At 47.0% G+C, this 17,171-nt stretch overlaps 1 protein-coding gene across 6 annotated transcripts in view; it reads right to left on the bottom strand.

The window, feature by feature from the left end:
• Nucleotides 1-17,171, bottom strand: part of STAT5B (signal transducer and activator of transcription 5B) — a 73,956-nt gene that overhangs the window by 12,964 nt on the left and 43,821 nt on the right. For 3 of the 6 annotated variants that reach the window (XR_002336818.2, XM_021066240.2, XM_021066239.2), the window contains exons 2-12: nucleotides 13,759-13,896; nucleotides 10,476-10,632; nucleotides 8,346-8,435; nucleotides 6,840-7,014; nucleotides 3,614-3,744; nucleotides 3,231-3,382; nucleotides 2,646-2,801; nucleotides 2,094-2,273; nucleotides 1,373-1,460; nucleotides 1,172-1,294; nucleotides 222-314 (exon numbers count right to left, since the gene is read on the bottom strand). Coding sequence is in view for 5 of the 6 variants with exons in the window: in XM_021066240.2 (XP_020921899.1) it covers nucleotides 222-314; nucleotides 1,172-1,294; nucleotides 1,373-1,460; nucleotides 2,094-2,273; nucleotides 2,646-2,801; nucleotides 3,231-3,382; nucleotides 3,614-3,744; nucleotides 6,840-7,014; nucleotides 8,346-8,435; nucleotides 10,476-10,632; nucleotides 13,759-13,886 (1,473 nt within the window). In the remaining variant the exon portion in view is untranslated. 6 annotated transcript variants of the gene reach the window in all.

Raw genomic sequence — 17,171 nt, 5'->3', positions numbered from 1 at the left:
ATGGATAACAGTTGGGTTCGTTACCACTGAGCCACAACTGGAACTCCACCCCTGCCCATTCGACTTTCCACACAGTCTCCATTCTGCCTCCTACTAAGGAAAACAGCATATTTTCTACGCTTTTTTTTTTCCGGGGAGGGGGGTCGGATAAGGAGATCAAAAGAGATTCATGACACTGGTATCGAGATCTTGAGACCTGCGGGCCCAAGGAATCCACTCACGGGCTCTGCGAAAGCATTGTCCCAGAGGACGGTGGCCGTCGCGTTGTTGTCCTGGCTGCCGTGAACAATCACCACCACTGGGAGGGACAGGGTCTAAAAAAGACACAAGAGCAGGGCTGAGTGGTCACAGCCACACAGTCTGCCCTCCTCTCCTGTTTTTTCTATCACAACGCGGTCATTCTCTCTTCAAGTTTCAGGAAATGTCATCCTCGAACACACAATAGGAATGGCTCCAGGAGTGAGAAGACTTTTCACACTGGCACAGTTTTCGAAATTTTAGATATTTTAAAAGAGATATTTCTGTGTGACATTTAGAGATTTAGGTATTTCTTAGATATTTCGGAAGGATTCAGTAAGTTTCTCAAAGAACAAGAGAGAAAAGAGAAAGAGTAGGGAGACATTTCCGGGAAAAAACAGCATGTAACAAATGTCTAAAACTTACCACAATTGGACTCAAATCCATCCTGAGTGATGTTTCTCTTTGTTCAATTTTACTTTTCTATTTCTTTTCTTCTTCTTTTTTTTTTTTTTTTTTTTTTGTCTTTTTGCTATTTCTTTGGGCCGCTCCCGCGGCATATGGAGGTTCCCAGGCTAGGGGTCCAATTGGAGCTGTAGCCACTGGCCTACGCCAGAGCCACAGCAACACAGATCTGAGCCGTGTCTGCAACCTACATACACCACAGCTCATGGCAATGCCAGATCCTCAACCCACTGAGCAAGGCCAGGGAGCGAACCCTTGTCCTCATGGTTCCTAGTCAGATTTGCTAACCATTGAGCCATGACAGGAAGCTATTTCATTTCATTATCATTTGCTTATGTCTTAAGAGAATCTAAGAGACAGGGTCCTAAAGATGAGGCCTCCTCACTTTCTGTTTATCAATAATCAAAAGAAGATACTATGCGATCAAAACAATTCTTCTGGGATATAAAGTACACACACACACACACACCTTGACTTGAAAAACCAGCTCATTTCCACCAACACTGAACTGTGATTCAAATAAGATTGTAAATTTTTCTTCTGTCACTGACTCTGCTCCACGACGGTCAGACCTCTTAATTCGTTTCAGCGACTGCAAAGGAGAAAAATAAGATGATGAAGCCTTCAAACAACGAGAGAAAGTTCATTCCTCCTCTGCTCCCATCCTCACCATGTTCCGGAAGTGGGCGCTGAGGGTGCCGGTGGCCTGGTGATACTCCATCACACAGCAGTTGTTCAAGATCTCGCCGCTGTAATCACTGCAAAGCAGAGAGACTCAACTCTACATCCATAAAGGGTCTCAGCACACTCGAGGTAAAAAATATATTTAGGGTGGGAGGATAGGAAAGGTTATTAAAAACTTTTGTCATTTAAGAGGAAATGCAATACATAAAATACATTTTCTTATAAAATACTTAAATAACTATGCAGGAGTTCCCGTCATGGTGCAGTGGAAACAAATCTGCTTAGGAACCATGAGGTTGCAGGTTTGATCCCTGGCCTTGCCTAGTGGGTTAACTATCTGGTGTTGCCGTGAGCTGTGGTGTAGGTTGCAGATGCAGCTCGGATCCCGCGTTGCTATGGCTCTGGTGTAGGTCGGAGGCAACAGTTCAGATTAGACCCCTAGCCTGGGAACCTCGATATGCCACGGGTGTGGCCATAAAAAGAAAAAAAAAAAAAAGAACACAAGAAGTTTTCTTAGACATACCTCTACTAAATGAAAGAAAATCATAATTTCTTCACAGAAGAACCCCCCTGATTCTTTCCCTGAGAGCAGGAAGAGGCCAGCGGGCTAAAGGGGCTGCTACGTAGGAATGGCCCATCTAGAAACGTCCTGGGGGCGGGGATCACCTTCCTTCCATGGGGAGAACCCGGGTGGGGTCGGGGCGTACTTGCGGGTGCTCTCGTTCTTGAGCAGCGACTTGGCCTGCTGCTCACTGATGATGGTGGCCTTCACCTGCGGGGGGTTCATGTGCACGTTCAGCTTCCCGCCCACCAGCAGGCGCACGGTGGCCGCGAACTTGGTCTGCGTCTTCAGGACCTGAGGGGGCTGCTTCTCGATGATGAATGTGCTGCGGGGACACAGGGGACCAGGTGCGGCCTCAGGGGACAGTGCTCCGGTCCCTCCCTCTGGGTGGGCAGGTCCGGGCATCCACGGGGCTCAGCAGGGGAACGAAGGGCACGAGGCACGGCCTCCGTGTGCCTCACGGGAGGGGAGGCAGGGAAAGGAGGTCAGCAGCTGGGAGGGGCTGCAGGGGACGAGGGCGGCCCCGCTAGTGTCCACGAGAGGCACTGGGCAAGGTCACCAGCAAGAGGCCACAGCCACAGGGGACGGAGGGGGTCTGGATGAGGCCTCAGAGACCCGGCTGCCCCCCGCCCAGGCCAACCAGAGGCGGGGGCGGGGGTGGGGGCGGGCCTGGGCAGAGCCGACAGGGAGCAGGCACCTGGTCACCAGGGCTGAGATGATGTCTGTGATGGTGGCGTTGACCTCAGCCAGCATCTCCTCCACGGGGCCGGGGATGGGCAGCTGCTGGCAGAGGTGCTCAGCTCTGCGGATCTGCTGCCGGTTCTGCCAGATGATCTCCGCCAACTTCTCACACCTGCACAGGAGGCCCGAGGCCAACAGGAGGGACCATGGCTTCGCCCGCATCCTCCCCAGGCCAGAAGCTGGAAGGCTCCCAGGCTGGGGAGAAGCCCAGGCCCAGCTCCACCCCCAGCAAGGCTCGGGGCCTCTGCCACCTCCCCGGTCCACTGAGCAGAGCAGAGCTGCCCTGCTTTCCAGAAACACACAGAAGGGGTGACCCTGGCTTGGGTCCAACCAGCCTGAGCATCCCTCTGCACCCCCCGCTCTGCCCCACTCCCCACCCAGGGACTCCCTCCCTGGGGGAGGTGGCACAGGACAGGGCACCACAGTCTCTATGAGGATCCAGAACCACTGGTGACACAGCACCTGCCCCAGGACAGAGGGAGCAGAGGAGCCGCTGGCGGCAGCACTCTGAGCCCCTGCCCGCCTCCCGCACCCCCCTTACCAGGACTGCAGCACGTCCAGGCTGCCCTCGGGGGGCCCTCCGTTCCCCGCCAGCTGCTGCCGCCGCTTCCACTGGATCAGCTCGTCATCCAGAATGATGGTCTGCTGCTTCCGCAGCAGCTGCAGGGTCTTCTGGTGCTTCTCGGCCAGCTCCTGAGGGGCGGCGGGGACAGCAGGCCCTTCTGGGCTCCCAGAGGACAACCCAGCAGGGCCCCCGCCCCCAACCTGACCTGCTCTGCCTCAGGGCAGCGGGACGTGGGGCAAAAGAAAGGAGGCCTTGGACTCCTGCCCTGCTGGCCCTGCTCCCTCCCTCTCTTGGGGCCCTGGGGCAGCTCCCGAGGGCCCCACCGCGCCTGGCAGGGGACGGGCCCAGATCCCACTCACCACGCGGTACTGCTGCAGGGTCTGGGCCTCGCGCTGCAGCCAGGCCTCCAGGGTCACCTGCTTCTGCTGCAGGGCCGTCTCCCGGCTCAGACGCTCCTGGGGGTTCAGCTGGGCCAGCTGGGCAAACTGAGCTAGAGGAGGGGACAGGACACCCATGACTCTCGTCTCCCAGGGTCCAGCAGGAAGCCCGGCAGAACTACACTCGCCTCTTCCAAGGGGAGGCGAGACCCCCCAGACAGACCCATCTCACCCCTGGCAGGTTCTACAGCCAAGGGTGCCCAGGGGTGAGCTCCGTTCCCGGCCCCCCAACTTGGCTCCCCTCCGGGGAGCCGGGAGACGCAAGCCTGGGGGCTGCCTGTGGCCTCCCCTCCCACCCAGCCTCCCCACCCCACACGGGGTCCGGCTGGGAGCCGCCTGCCTGATCCGAGGTGTGCCCTTGTCATTTACCAGCTCAGGCACATCACCTCACTCTGCTCTGCCTCAGCCTCCCCACGTGTAAAACGGGAGAATCCCGGCACCTGCCTCAGTGGCTGCTGTGAGATTAAATACGTGATGGTACCGAAAATGCTCGAGAGGCTGCCTGGCACTGAAAGCTCTAGAGAGAGTCATCCTTATGGTTAATGGGTACAGGACAGGATTAAAGGGTGACGGAGCCGAGCAGCTCTCAGCCCCAACCGCCCAGTGTCGTCAGCAAGGCCCCGCTCCGCTGGCTCAGTCCTATCTCCAAAGTCTGTTATGAAACACTGAAGACAGCGACGTGGAAAGGAGAACCAAGGGACACTTGCGTGTCCACAAGCCGGCTGAAGAAATCCAGCAGTTCCACGGTTAAAGCCCCTGCACATCCTCTCCTGCCTGCAAACCCTCTCTCCCTCCACAGGTAACCACGATCCTGGATGCCGGGGTTCCTACCCCCACCATGAGCCTTTCAGAACACCCCAGGGTCCTTGCTGGGGCTGAGTCATGAAGACTTAGCATTAGCACGTCTTGGTCAAGTTCCTGGCAGCCCTCTGAGGGCCGTGGCACACTGACCTAGGCCCAGCCCCGTGGACACACAAGCTGGGGCAGACTAAAACACCTCTAGACAGCCGGGAAAGCCCAGAACCAGAAGAGACTTTAGAAACACGGTTCCCATATGACTGTAGGGGACTGAGCAGGCAAGGAACGTGTAGCAGAACCATCCGAGCCACCGCCTCGGAATCCTGCCACCCACAGGGAGGTGGAGGCCATCCCAACAGTGGGGCCCAGCCTCCCTATGCGAGTGACCCACTTAGGTCTCCGCTGGCAGTTTGCAGAAGCTTCTGGGAAGGAGGCCAGGAGACGTGAGACATTTGACTGCTCCACTGGAGGGAGCTGAGACTTCCCGGGCACAAACAGATCAATAGTCTGTGTTTCTGATGGGCGCACTTCACACGTGAGCCTGAGGGGACATGGCACGATGGGGACAGACCCAAACCACAATCCAAAATCCAAACCTAAACTCACAAATCGGAAACAGGAAACCCAAGAAAAAGATCATCAATACTGTCAACCAGTCAATGGCCTCGGGCTGAAATCTCCTGTTCCCTAAATCAGGAAGAGGGCCTTGCTTGGTCTCAGGTCAGTCTGGGGATGGATTCAGCTGTGAGGAAGACATGCTAGAATCATCCCCCCAACATTTGCTCAACACCTGCTATGATTCATGGTCTCTAGTCTCTGGGTACAAAGATAAGAGACAGTCCTTTCTCAATGAATTTATATCCTAGGGGGGAAGACAGAGTTAATTAATTATATTAATATAGTGGGTTTTTTTTTTGTTTTTTTTTAGGGCTGCATACATGGCAATACGGAGGTTCCCAGTCTAGGGATCTACCGGGAGCTGTGCACCACAGCCACAGCAACGCCAGATCCAAGCTGTGTCTGCCACCTACATCACAGGTCGTGGCAACGCCGAATCCTTAACTCACTGAGCAAAGACACACTGCGTCCTCATGGATACTAGTCAGATTCGTTTCTGCTGGGCCATGAGGGGAACTACAATAATATCAATATAGTTCTAAAATTGAGCCCACAGCCATGGTATCAGGTATCAGAGGAGAACATGGTGTGTGCCTGCATGGGTTGGTTGAGCACAAGCTTCTCTATAGTTTTGAACCGGGCATGGAAGCAGGGAGATGAAACTAAAGGTCTGTCTCGTTTTATTGTGGTTCAATATATTGTACTTCATGGATTCTGCATTTTTTACAAATTGAAAGTTTATAGCAATCCCGCGTTGAGCAAGCCCATCTGTGCCATTTTCCCAACAGCCTTTGCTCATTTCTTGTTTTTCATGTCACATTTTGGTAATTCTCAGGATATTTCAAAAATTTTCATTATTATTACATTTGTTATGATGATCTGTTATCAGTGATCTCTGATGTTACTACTACAATTTGCCAAAGGCTCAGATGATGGTTGGCATTTTTTAGCATGAAATATTTTAAAATTACGGTACGTAAATGGTTTTTTAGACATAATGCTATTGCACACTTAATAGACTATAATATGGTATAAATATAACTTTTATATGCACTAGAAAAGCAAAAAATTTGTGTGACTTCCTTTATGCCAATATTGCAGTGGTCTGGAACCAAACTACAGGTATCTGCCAGGAACGCCGATATTAAAGTCACACTACCAAACTCTACAAGGTCAACAGGGGGCGCTGATGGGACTCACATCCTCCAGACTGATACCCAAATACCACCAGGAAGAGGCGTCTTTGTCTTAAGGCTAACTGAGATGCACTAGTTGCTCTGCCTCAGGACTGCCTCTGAATAACCACAGAGAACATCAAAAGGTTGTAAAACACATCCCCCTGGCCCTACTACTGTCCCTGCTTAAAAAGTTTAACATTTCAATAAAGTCAGCATTTATTAAATGTCCACCATATACAAGGTACTGTCTGATACTGTTTGCTTTGTCTATGTGCTCCTTCCCACAACAAGAAATATCTTCCCTTGCAGACCAGGAGCTCCCTGGACCCGGGGAGCCCCAGTGAGACCCCAGGCGCTCCAGGGGCCAGCGCCTGTCTTCTCCCCTTCCAAAGCCTCAGCCTCCTGCACTGTCTTCCATGCAAATCATTCTCTGCCACCCCAGAGAGAGAAAAGTGCCTCTGAATGGAGAACTGGGTCTCTTCTAATCTGATCAGCTTCTTTGTAGTCCTCACTCCCATCCTCCAGACACCCACTGCCTCTGACGCCAGCCTCACCCTGGATCCTCAGGCTCTCTTGATACTGGATGATGAAGTACTCTTGAGTCTGCTGCAGCTTCTTCAACTCATTCTCCGTGTCCTGCGTGACCAGTCGCAGCTCCTCAAAGGTCTGGTTGATCTGAAGGTGTTTCTGGGACATGGCATCAGCGAGACTTCCAGCTGGAGAAGTACCCTGGAGACAGATCAGGAGGAGAGTGCAGGCAGTAGTGAGCTGGGCAGGAGGATGGGAGAAAAACTTAGGCCTCAGTCCCGAGGAAATGCTGATGCTCGCACCCACAACTGGGCTGAGACACCAAGAGCTGCATTTTAAGTCAGAGAATTGCAAATGTTACTTGTGAGAGTTGGGGCTGATTGGGGAAAGGAGGAGCTACAGGTGACCTGGCAGACTACAGCACCTTCATAAAGCATCTTCTACTGCAGTTCTGGCCTCTACTAGAGAACCCCATCTCTGGGTCCATCTGAATTCTCTCTGGAGACACTAGAACTCAACGTGTCCCAGGAGTTCCCTGGGTTGTCCTACTAATGATGATGGCCCCTCATTTCAGTCATTCGCTGACCCAATGCCACGACAGTGCTGGGTGCTAGGGACATAGGAGGGGACAAGGCTATGGGAACACACATCATCTGTGTCCTCCCTCAAGACCTTCTTGTGACTTAGGGAAGAGGGTGAGCCTCTCCCAGGGGGAGATCCCACATGAATTTAAAGGGGCGGCACCAACAAGGGCTGTGTGGAACCAGCCACTGAACTGCCCTGGTCTGATCTATTCCTTCAACAGCTGGTTGAGACAGGGATGAGCAGAGGCTGTTCCTAAGTAATCTCACCTGACTATAAGCATGCCTCTCCTCAAATATTATTCAGTTGGGGTTAAATTATTTTGCACTTGTTCACATTGTTCGTTGGTTTGCTTTGGCCGTGCCCGCAACACGCAGAAATTCCCAAGGCAGGGATTTGAACCTGTGCCACAGCAGTGACAATGCCAGATTCTTTAACCACTAGGCCACTAGGGAACTCCTTGGTCACACTGTTTTGCCATCGCGATCTTGTCAAGGTTTTCAATCAGTTAAGACAGGAGAGCAGTCTTCTATTTCCTTTGTGCCCCTTAGGACAACGTTCTGTTTATAGAGAGACCAGCGGAGACACACTGACAACTTTTTTTTTTTTTTCTTTTTTTTTGCTTTATAGGGCCACACTCATGGCATGTGGAGGTTCCCAGGCTAGGGGTCAAATCAGAGCTACAGCCACTGGCCTACACCACAGCTGCAGCAAAGGAGGATCTGAGCCATGTCTGCGACCTACACCACAGCTCACGGCAACACCAGATCCTTAACCCACGGAGCAAGGCCAGGGATCAAACCCTATTTCTCATGGATACTAGTTGGATTCGTTTGCCCTGCGCCACAAGAGAAACTCCCCACACTGACATCCTGACAGAGTTGGGTCCAGAAAGAGCTGGAGAAGAAAGGACATCCTAACTCCTCTCCCCAAGCCCACGGGACACTCACATTGTTGGCTTCTCGGACCAGCCTCTGTTCGTTGTACAGAATATGGCGGATGCAGCGGACCAGCTCCATGGGGCAGCGGTCATACGTGTTCTGAAAGAATCCGAGAGCAGACATCACTTTGCTCCACTCCATGCTATGGTGTCGAACCTTACCTCAGAGCAGGGGCCCAGATCTTACAATGGAGGAGGCTCCTGGAGACACGATGGTGTGATCTTGAGAAAAGCTGCTCCCCCAGTGCCAGTGGGGACACCCAATTATGGGAAGAAGGGAAACTCATTTTACTTCATGCATCTTAGTTTGCTTAAAGTACGGGGCCATGCTTGGAAACAGGATAAATAAATTTCAGAAAGGTCATATTAGAAGAGAAACTCGACACACCTTGACTGGAAAATCAAAATTACTACCACCAATGAGGGTAAGATGGACACTGTATGTCTCTGGATGTGATATCCTGAGAAGGACACAACATTCCTTTTCAGAATTCTGAGCAGGGATGTGTAACCTGAATCTGATCATGAGGAAACTTCACACAAACTCAAAATAAAGTACATTTTTATCTTTAAAAAGAGAGGAGCTCTGAGTTCCTGCTGTGGCACAGTGAGTTAAGAATCCAACTGCAGCAGCCAATTCCCAGTCTGGCACAGTGGGTTAAAGGATCCAGCATTGCCACAGAAGCAGCATAGGTGGCAGCTGTGGTTTGGATTCAGTCCCTGGCCTGGGAACTTCCATATGCTGTGCATGCGGCCACTTAAAAAAAAAAATAGAGGAGCTGAATTATCTTAAAATGTCAGTGTAACAACGTAAAGGCAAAGAGTGACAGATGGTTCCATATTAAAGGAGATCAGAGAGACATGGCAGCTAGATGCAATATGTGACCTTGAACTAGATCCTGGACTGGAGGGGGAAAAGTGCCCTAAGGGACTTTCTATTTTATTTTTATTTTTTTCTTTTTAGGGCCGCACCTGTGGCATATGGAAGTTCCCAGGCTAGGGGTTGAATCGGGAACTACGGCTGCTGGCCTACACCACAGTCACAGCAATGCCAGATCCAAGCTGCATCTGTGACCCACACTGCAGTTTGCAGCAACGCTGGATCCTTAACCCACTGGGCGAGGCCAGTGATCGAACCCACATCCTCATGGTTCCTAGTTGGATTTGTTTCTGCTGCACCATAATGGGAACCCCTCTAAGGGACATTATTAAAGTCAGTTGGCAAAATGGAACTTTATAGATGGAAGATTACCTAAAAGTATTGTATTGATGTTAAATTTCCAGAAGTTGATAACCGTACTATAATGACCTAAGAAAAGGTTCAGATTCTTGGAAAATGCACACCGAAGTACTTACTAGGGGCAAAGGGACTTGACACATGCAACTTTACTCTCAAGCGATGAAAAAATGTATGTGCGTGTGCTTGCGTTCACATTCGAGTCCAGAGGGAGAACAGGATAAAGCAAATGTTAACAACAGGTGAGACTCTGAGCAGACGTAGGGTTTCTTTTTATCGATCTTGTAACTTCCTTTCTTTTTCGTTGGGCCTTGCAGTAGCTTGATGTGGGATCTCAGTTCCCAGACCAGAGACTGTACCCGGGCTGCAGCAGTGAAAGCACCAAGTCCTAACCACTGGGGAGCTCCCACAGTCTTGTAACTTTCTATAAATTTCAAATTATCTTCAAATAAAAGGGTTTTTTTATTTTAAAAATTAAAAAAAATTTTTTTTTGCGTTTTAGGGCTGCAGTGGCTTATGGAAGTTCCCACGCTAGAGGTCTAATTAGAACTACAGCTGCCGGCCTACACCACAGCCTCAGCAACACCAGGTCCAAGCCACGTCTGCCAACCTACACCACAGCTCACAGCAACACGGGATCCTTAACACACCGATCGAGGCCAGGGATCAAACCCGCAACCTCATGGTTCCTAGTCGGATTCATTTCCGCTGAACCACGACAGGAACTCCCCAAATGAGAAGTTTTTAAAAGGCACCTACAACCATAAAACCAAACAATAAGAACTTTATACGGGGCACAGGTGACTGAACAACATTGGATTAAAGAAGAGAATGAAAGTCTCTGCATGCAGGACGAGCCCTTCCAGGGGAGGGAAGGAAGGGTGGCCCGGAGCTCACGCCCACCTGGAGCTGCGTGGCGTAGTGCCCCAGCTTGATCTTCAGTAAGAACCCATCTTCCCCCACTTGGTGCTCTGCCTTCTTCTGCAGCTCCTGCACCAGGCCCTCCAGGAGCTGGGTGGCCTTAATGTTCTCCTGTGGATTATCAAGATCTATTGAGTCCCTAGGGGAAAAAAATTACATACATATGTATACATACATGCACACGAGCCTGTATAAATGCAGCCTCAAAGCATCACTCCTTTTCTTTGGCTAAAGTGATTTCTTTATAATGCTCACTGCAAACTTTAGGACACAGTCCAACTCACATTGACTAGATACCTACAGTAATCTATTCCTAATCCACCAGTTACCTTAGTGGAATCCACAGTGTGTTTTTTTCTTTTTTCCTTTGCAATGTATGGCCCTTTCTCCTACTGATTTGCTCTGGTACTTTGCTATTTGCTTCTGGAATGAAGGGGAAAGGAAAGTGCTTTGTGTACTCTGAAGGAAATAAGGACTCTGATAATTTCCTATTTATAGTTACCCCTTCAAGGGTGTAAGGGGGCAGAGGGTCAAGAATGTTCTACATGTTTTTGCTGGCCTTGACTAGTTCTAAGTGTTGCTAATTTCACATAAAGTATTTCTTTTCTCTTTTTCTTTTTCTTCTTCTTCTTCTTTTTTTTTTTTTTTTTTTTTTTGCCTTGCCCACGGCATTCAGATGTTCCTGGGCCAGGGATTGAACCCATGTCACAACCGTGACTCGAGCCACAGCAGTGACCACGCTGGATCCTTAGCCCGCTGAGGCACCAGGGGATTCCCATAGAGTATTTCTTAAGTAAAGGCAGATGAAATGACATTTATTGTTATTTCTGAGGAGCCCTGAAAATGGAATATTAAGACAGAAGATGCCTAGGTTAGACATTTGTATCACTGGTTTCAGATTTGGGACATGCAGACGAGGCTAACACCTCCAGTGAGCCAGGGAAACCACTCCATGGACCTCTTATTAACTCAGAGCCACTTAACTGGTGACAGGGGTTGGGTGGTCTCCCTCTCTTCCTTCCTTCCTTCCATCCCCCACCATTCCCCCATCCCTGAGACTCTTTTTTTAAACAACTTAAGCAACAATTGCTATTGGGCAGTGTGGAATTACTTAACTCAGCTCACTGAAGAAACCAAACAGCTGTCAGATTGAAATAGCATTCATTACTGCTGGTGGGTCTGGAGCCAAACGAGATCTGGTGGGAGCTGAGCAGCTCTGTCCTCTCTAAACACTCCTGAAGTCAGTTAGCAACTCATTTCAGAGGCACCGACAGGTACACCAAAACATTAATAAATTACTTCATCAGATAAAATGCTCAAATCTATACTTTTGCAAAGGCAGTAGAGAAAACCAAATTTTATTTATTAATTTTGCTGCTAAAGCGTTATTGTTTCCATTTGGTCCAAGACTTGGGAGCGGGCTCCAGGGTGGTTAAAACGGTGCCTTGCGGCTGCAGAGAGGGGCTTCTGGCAGAAGCCCAGGCACCAGAGGGGCTCCTTGAAGGCCACTGGGCTCCAGAGGCTCCTAGTCGTGGAGAAAGCCAAATTTTAAATACGAATGTGCTATGTACTAAGTAAACTATGTCTAAATAAAAGGCTGGAAGGAATGAAGGCAGCCTGGCACCTGTGTTTCAACTGGCAATAATGCTCCTCCTTGGAGGAGCCCACTCTTAAGAAGGGCCAGTCTCTGAGCAAAACTCATGTACATCAAGTACTCCTGGTTCTTGTACTTGAAAACTTAATTCTGTGCTAAAAAACCAAAAAACAACAGCAAAAAATCTTAGCTTCAACATGAACAACTGAAGATATTTTAATGAAAGTTTTCATATTCTTACAACCAAAAACAAATAAAAGTCAGGTTTTCCTTGATATCAACACAAGACTTTTAACATTCGTTCAGTAAGAAGACTGCATGGGAAATCTACCAAATACAATTCTAGATCAACAGAAACTTCCTACCTATGTTTTTCTGAGCTCTCCAAATCTTTAAAACACAAAAGAAAATGAAAAGGAAATGGAAAAGGACTAAGCAAGGTACAGTTGATATGCTCATACTTAGCTCCTTATTTTCTCACTTAATTACGTGAGGCTGAGATTTTTGAAAATTGCCTAGAAAATTGCCTTCCTTTGGTGCTCTTCAGCTTTTGAACAGAAATCTGCTACTAGCACACGACTGCAATTATTCCGAGGCAACATTACTGATGGGTGTACAGCTCTCCCCAAGCAGTAGCATAAAGGCTGGTTTCTCCAGGGCTCTGGCAACAAGGACCCCTGCTCTCATGCCACAATGGTGGAGGCCTGAAGTAACTGATGAAAATGACAGATCAGACTGAGACTGGTAACCAACCAACGCGTGCTCAGGCCCCGAGCAGAGCAGCAGACAGCTTGCTGCCTGGTGGGCAATAAGGTTGTTGATTAAAAAGCTTTGTTGTCAGTCCACTGTACTCTACTAATTCTAAAAGAATTTAAAAACAATTTTCCCCTCGGTATATAAACAGTAATTAGGGAAATAAAAAAAATAAACATGCTTGTTAAATCTGCCACTAAGACATAAACATTGTTAACGTTTTGGTGTGCTGTCTTTTAGTCTTTACATGTGTGTGTATATATATTACATATAAATTTGAAAATACCAAAGTCTCTGTTGTGAAATTCATTAACAATACACCTTATAAAGGAGTTCCCGCTGTATCACAGCAGGTTAAGGACTCAGCATTGTCTCTGTGGCAGCTCAGGTTCGGTCCCTGGCCCGGAACAGTGGGTTAAGGTTCTGGTGTTGCTGCTGCTGCAGTGTACTCTCAGATGCAGCTCAGATTCGATCCCTAGCCCGGGAACTTCCATATGTCTCGGGTATGGCAAAAAATATATACTTTATTCAATTTCATGCATATGCATACTTATCTACCCCATTAATAAGCACTAAATTCTTTGTGGATAAGGGCTTCAATGTTTTCATATGAAGTCTACTAACTACAACACTGCCAGGCACTCAAAACATAATTGTTAATTGTTTTTTACTAGCAGCAATACTCTAATGCTTTTAACCAGAACTTACTATTAAAGGAAACAAATCCTATTTCAAAAAAACCCCAATAGTTATTCCATCTTTCAAAAATTTAAGATGGAATTAAATATCTTTTCAGGGGTCGCATAATTTTCTTCTCAAATATACAACTTTTAGAGGCTTCATTATGTTACCTTTCCAATAAAATTTCAATATGCTTGTGCTTCACAAAACATAATGCAGAAAACTTTGCTCACTTACCAAGCTTGGCTTTCAATCCACTGGGATAAATAATGCCGCACCTCGATGGGGAAATGCTGACCATACAGTGCTTGCATCTGATGAAGGGCATCTCCTTGGAGCTGCTGGGCTTGTATCCACACAGCCATGGTTTACAATCTGTTAAACAAACAATTAGTGGTTTGGGTTTTGTTTTTTTTTTCCTTCCCCCTTTTAAATCCACCAGAGTAAATATTCAGTTATAAAGGCCAGAGATAAATGTATTTAAGCCCTTTTTGGTAGACTAAAAATCAGCATTCTTTTTTTTTTTTTTTAAATGGCTGCACATGGCATATGGAAGTTCCTGGGGCAGGGACTGAATCCAAGCCGCAGCTGCATTATGTAGCAGCTGCAGCAACGCCAGATCCTTTGACCCACTGCGCTGGGCTAGGGATTGAACCTGCGCCTTCACAGCGACCCAAGCCGGACTCATAACCCACTGCGCCACAGCAGAAACTCCGAGTTCAGTATTCTTGAACTGAATTTTAGCTTTAACATGTTTTCAAATGTAGACATTCAGTGTGACCATGGAAAGGTACATAACTGGGTCTATGAGGCTTTGACTATAAAACATACTGAAGTCCTATAAGCAAAAGTATAAATCCATCATTAAGGGAAGAACTGCCTATAGCTTTGATATCATAGACATATTCTTTCTTTACTTTTGTTCCAAACTTGAAGCAATAGCAAGCAGCATTTCAAGACTAATGATAAATAAGTAGCACAGGGATTTTTTTTTTAATCTCTTGTTTTAAAATAAATAAATCACTTGTTTTTAGATTTGGTATTTTGACTTTTAAAAAATGCAATAAACAGGAGTTCCCGTCATGGTGCAGCGGTTAATAAATCCGACTAGGAACCATGTGGTTGTGGGTATGGTCCCTGGCCTTACTCAGTGGGTTAAAGGACCCGGTGTTGCCGTGAGCTGTGGTGTAGGTTGCAGATGTGGCTCGGATCCTGTGTTGCTGTGGCTGTGGTGTAGGCCGGAGACTACAGCTCCAATTCGACCCCTAGCCTGGGAACTTCCATGTGCTGTGGGAGTGGCCCTAGAAACGACAAAAAAAAAAAAAAAAAAAAAAAAAAGCAATAAACATACTACCATTTTGAAAAAGACCTAGTATGGGAGTTCCCTGGTGGCTCATTGGGTTAGGGATCCAGCACTGTCACTGCTGTGGTTTGGGTTACTGATATGGCTCAGGTTCAGTCCCTGGCCTGGGAACTTGCACATGCCATGGACCCAGTCAAAAAAAATTTAATTAAATTTCTAAAAAAAGACCCAGTAAAAGAAAAATGAAAATAATGAAAACATGGATTTAACCTTATGTATTATCACTATTTATCTAAGCAGTAATTATTTGTACATAGAGGGCACATATTTATCTGAAAAAATAACCCCAAGGTTCACCTCCTGAGTTATTGCTAAGGAATTTATGAAGCAATGTTCTGTTAAAATTTCAGCATTTAAAAATCTTTCAGCCATAAAAACAATACACTCCAGCTAAGAGTTAGAAATAAGAACCATTATATTCCAAGCGTGGGTAGGTTTTTAAAACATGCTCTTGATTTCAGAAAAACAGGCTTTATAAAATTATCATTATGCCTTTTCAGACTCACCTGAGAATTTTTATGTGTTCGGCAGAAACTCTCTGGGATTAACCAGATCATGACAACATGACTTTCACATACACAAAGGGGACTCACGACTGAAACTTGCTCTAGCACTATGATCCATAATGTGGAATTTGGTGTAAGGCAGGGATGTATTGAATCTTACCCAAAACAGTGTGGCTACTGATTTGCACAATGCTCCTAAGAATTGTGTTATAGTCGAGGTCCAGTGGATTAGACCTTGATTTTGTGGAATACCAGAGACCACACAAGGGTGTTGGGAAACAAAAATCCCTTCTCTGTCAGTTGTAGCTGTCCGATCGCATAACACACAGCTATTTATGGGACAAGGGAGTTAGCCAACAATGAGGTGTGGGGTGGGTGCCAGTCACCTATTTTAGCCTCGTGCAATGCTACAGAACACTTGAGCAGTATACGGTTTTATTTAAGGCTTTTGAGCATTAAGACTGGGATCACTGTAAGATCACCCAAGACATCAAATTTCATTGGCTGAGGGTTTACTAGGAGAAAGACCTAGATAAAAGAGCTCTCCCCAGAAGTAATCCCACATCACAATCAAACATCTGGAAGACATTAATTGTACAATATAATTTTTAATCAAATGACTCATATCCCAAGATTCTGGAAAATTGGAACAGATAAAAGCATGTTCTTTGGACCAAAGGTAAAGAGATGGATGGGATGGATGAAGGTGCTTTGGCAGGAGTGATAAGGGAATGAAGAAAAGAATTCAGGTATTAAACTCTTCAAGTGGTAAGGAATTGGAAAGAAGTAGGACTTTGCCGAAGCTCTCTTTATGAATATGTGAATGATACCAACAGATACAAAAATTTTCTTGCAACCTGCATACATTAGCCAAATTGACCCAAGAGACAAAAGAAGCAAAACTGGGGAAATGCTTATCTCCTCAGAGACTCCTCAGTGCCCCCAAACACAACAGTATACTGTTCACTCTATCCTCTCAGTCTGCTTTATTTTTCTTGATATCATTTATCACTTCCTGACATATATCATACATTCGCTTACTGACTTCTCTCTAGGGTGGAAGCACCATGAACACGAAGACTTCGTTTTGTTTACTACTCTTTCCCTGGGGCCAAGAACTGTGGCTGACACATAAGCATTCCGTAATTTTTTTGTTGTTCCATAAATAAATGTATAGACACAATTGGGTCCAAGCTATCAGGTCTTTTCAAAGTCACTGTGGAACAGATCTCACTATGAAATATCAACTCAAGAAAATGAAATAGACTTCATAATTTGGATGAGTCTGTATTAACAATGATCTGTTTCTTAATTACTTACAGCGCCATCTGTAATCTTCCCTTTTAGGTTTTGTCGATTTGTTTTTGTGTGTCTTCCCCAAAGAACTCTCAGAATAGAAAGTGAAGAGACACCTTTATTCACCACTGTGTCCCCAGTGCCTGCTACAGTGACCTGCTATGTTAAGTCATCAATAAATATTTGCTGAGTGAATAAATATATAGCAAATATTTAGTAAGTATCTCATATGTCCTGCTGACTTAGCATAACTCAAGGAGTCTATTATTTTTTTTTCTGTTGTTGTTGTTATTGTTGTTGTTTTGCTTTTTAGGGACCCACCTGCGGCATATGGAATTTCCCAGGCTAGGGGTCTAATCGGAGCTATAGCTGCCAGCCTACACCACAGCCACCGGCCTACACCGCAGCCACAGCAACACCAGATCCAAGCCATGTCTGCAACCTACACCACAGCTCACGGCAATGCCGGATCTTTAACCCACCAA

The sequence above is a fragment of the Sus scrofa genome, chromosome 12, assembly GCF_054392235.1.
Source record: "Sus scrofa isolate SSC_HxYL_T2T_F1_AM1 chromosome 12, Sscrofa_HxYL_maternal_Yorkshire_Landrace_v2.0, whole genome shotgun sequence".
Classification (NCBI taxonomy): domain Eukaryota; kingdom Metazoa; phylum Chordata; class Mammalia; order Artiodactyla; family Suidae; genus Sus; species Sus scrofa.
The sequence above is the reverse complement of the archived record's forward strand: the minus strand, read 5'-3'. Positions and strand labels throughout refer to the sequence as shown.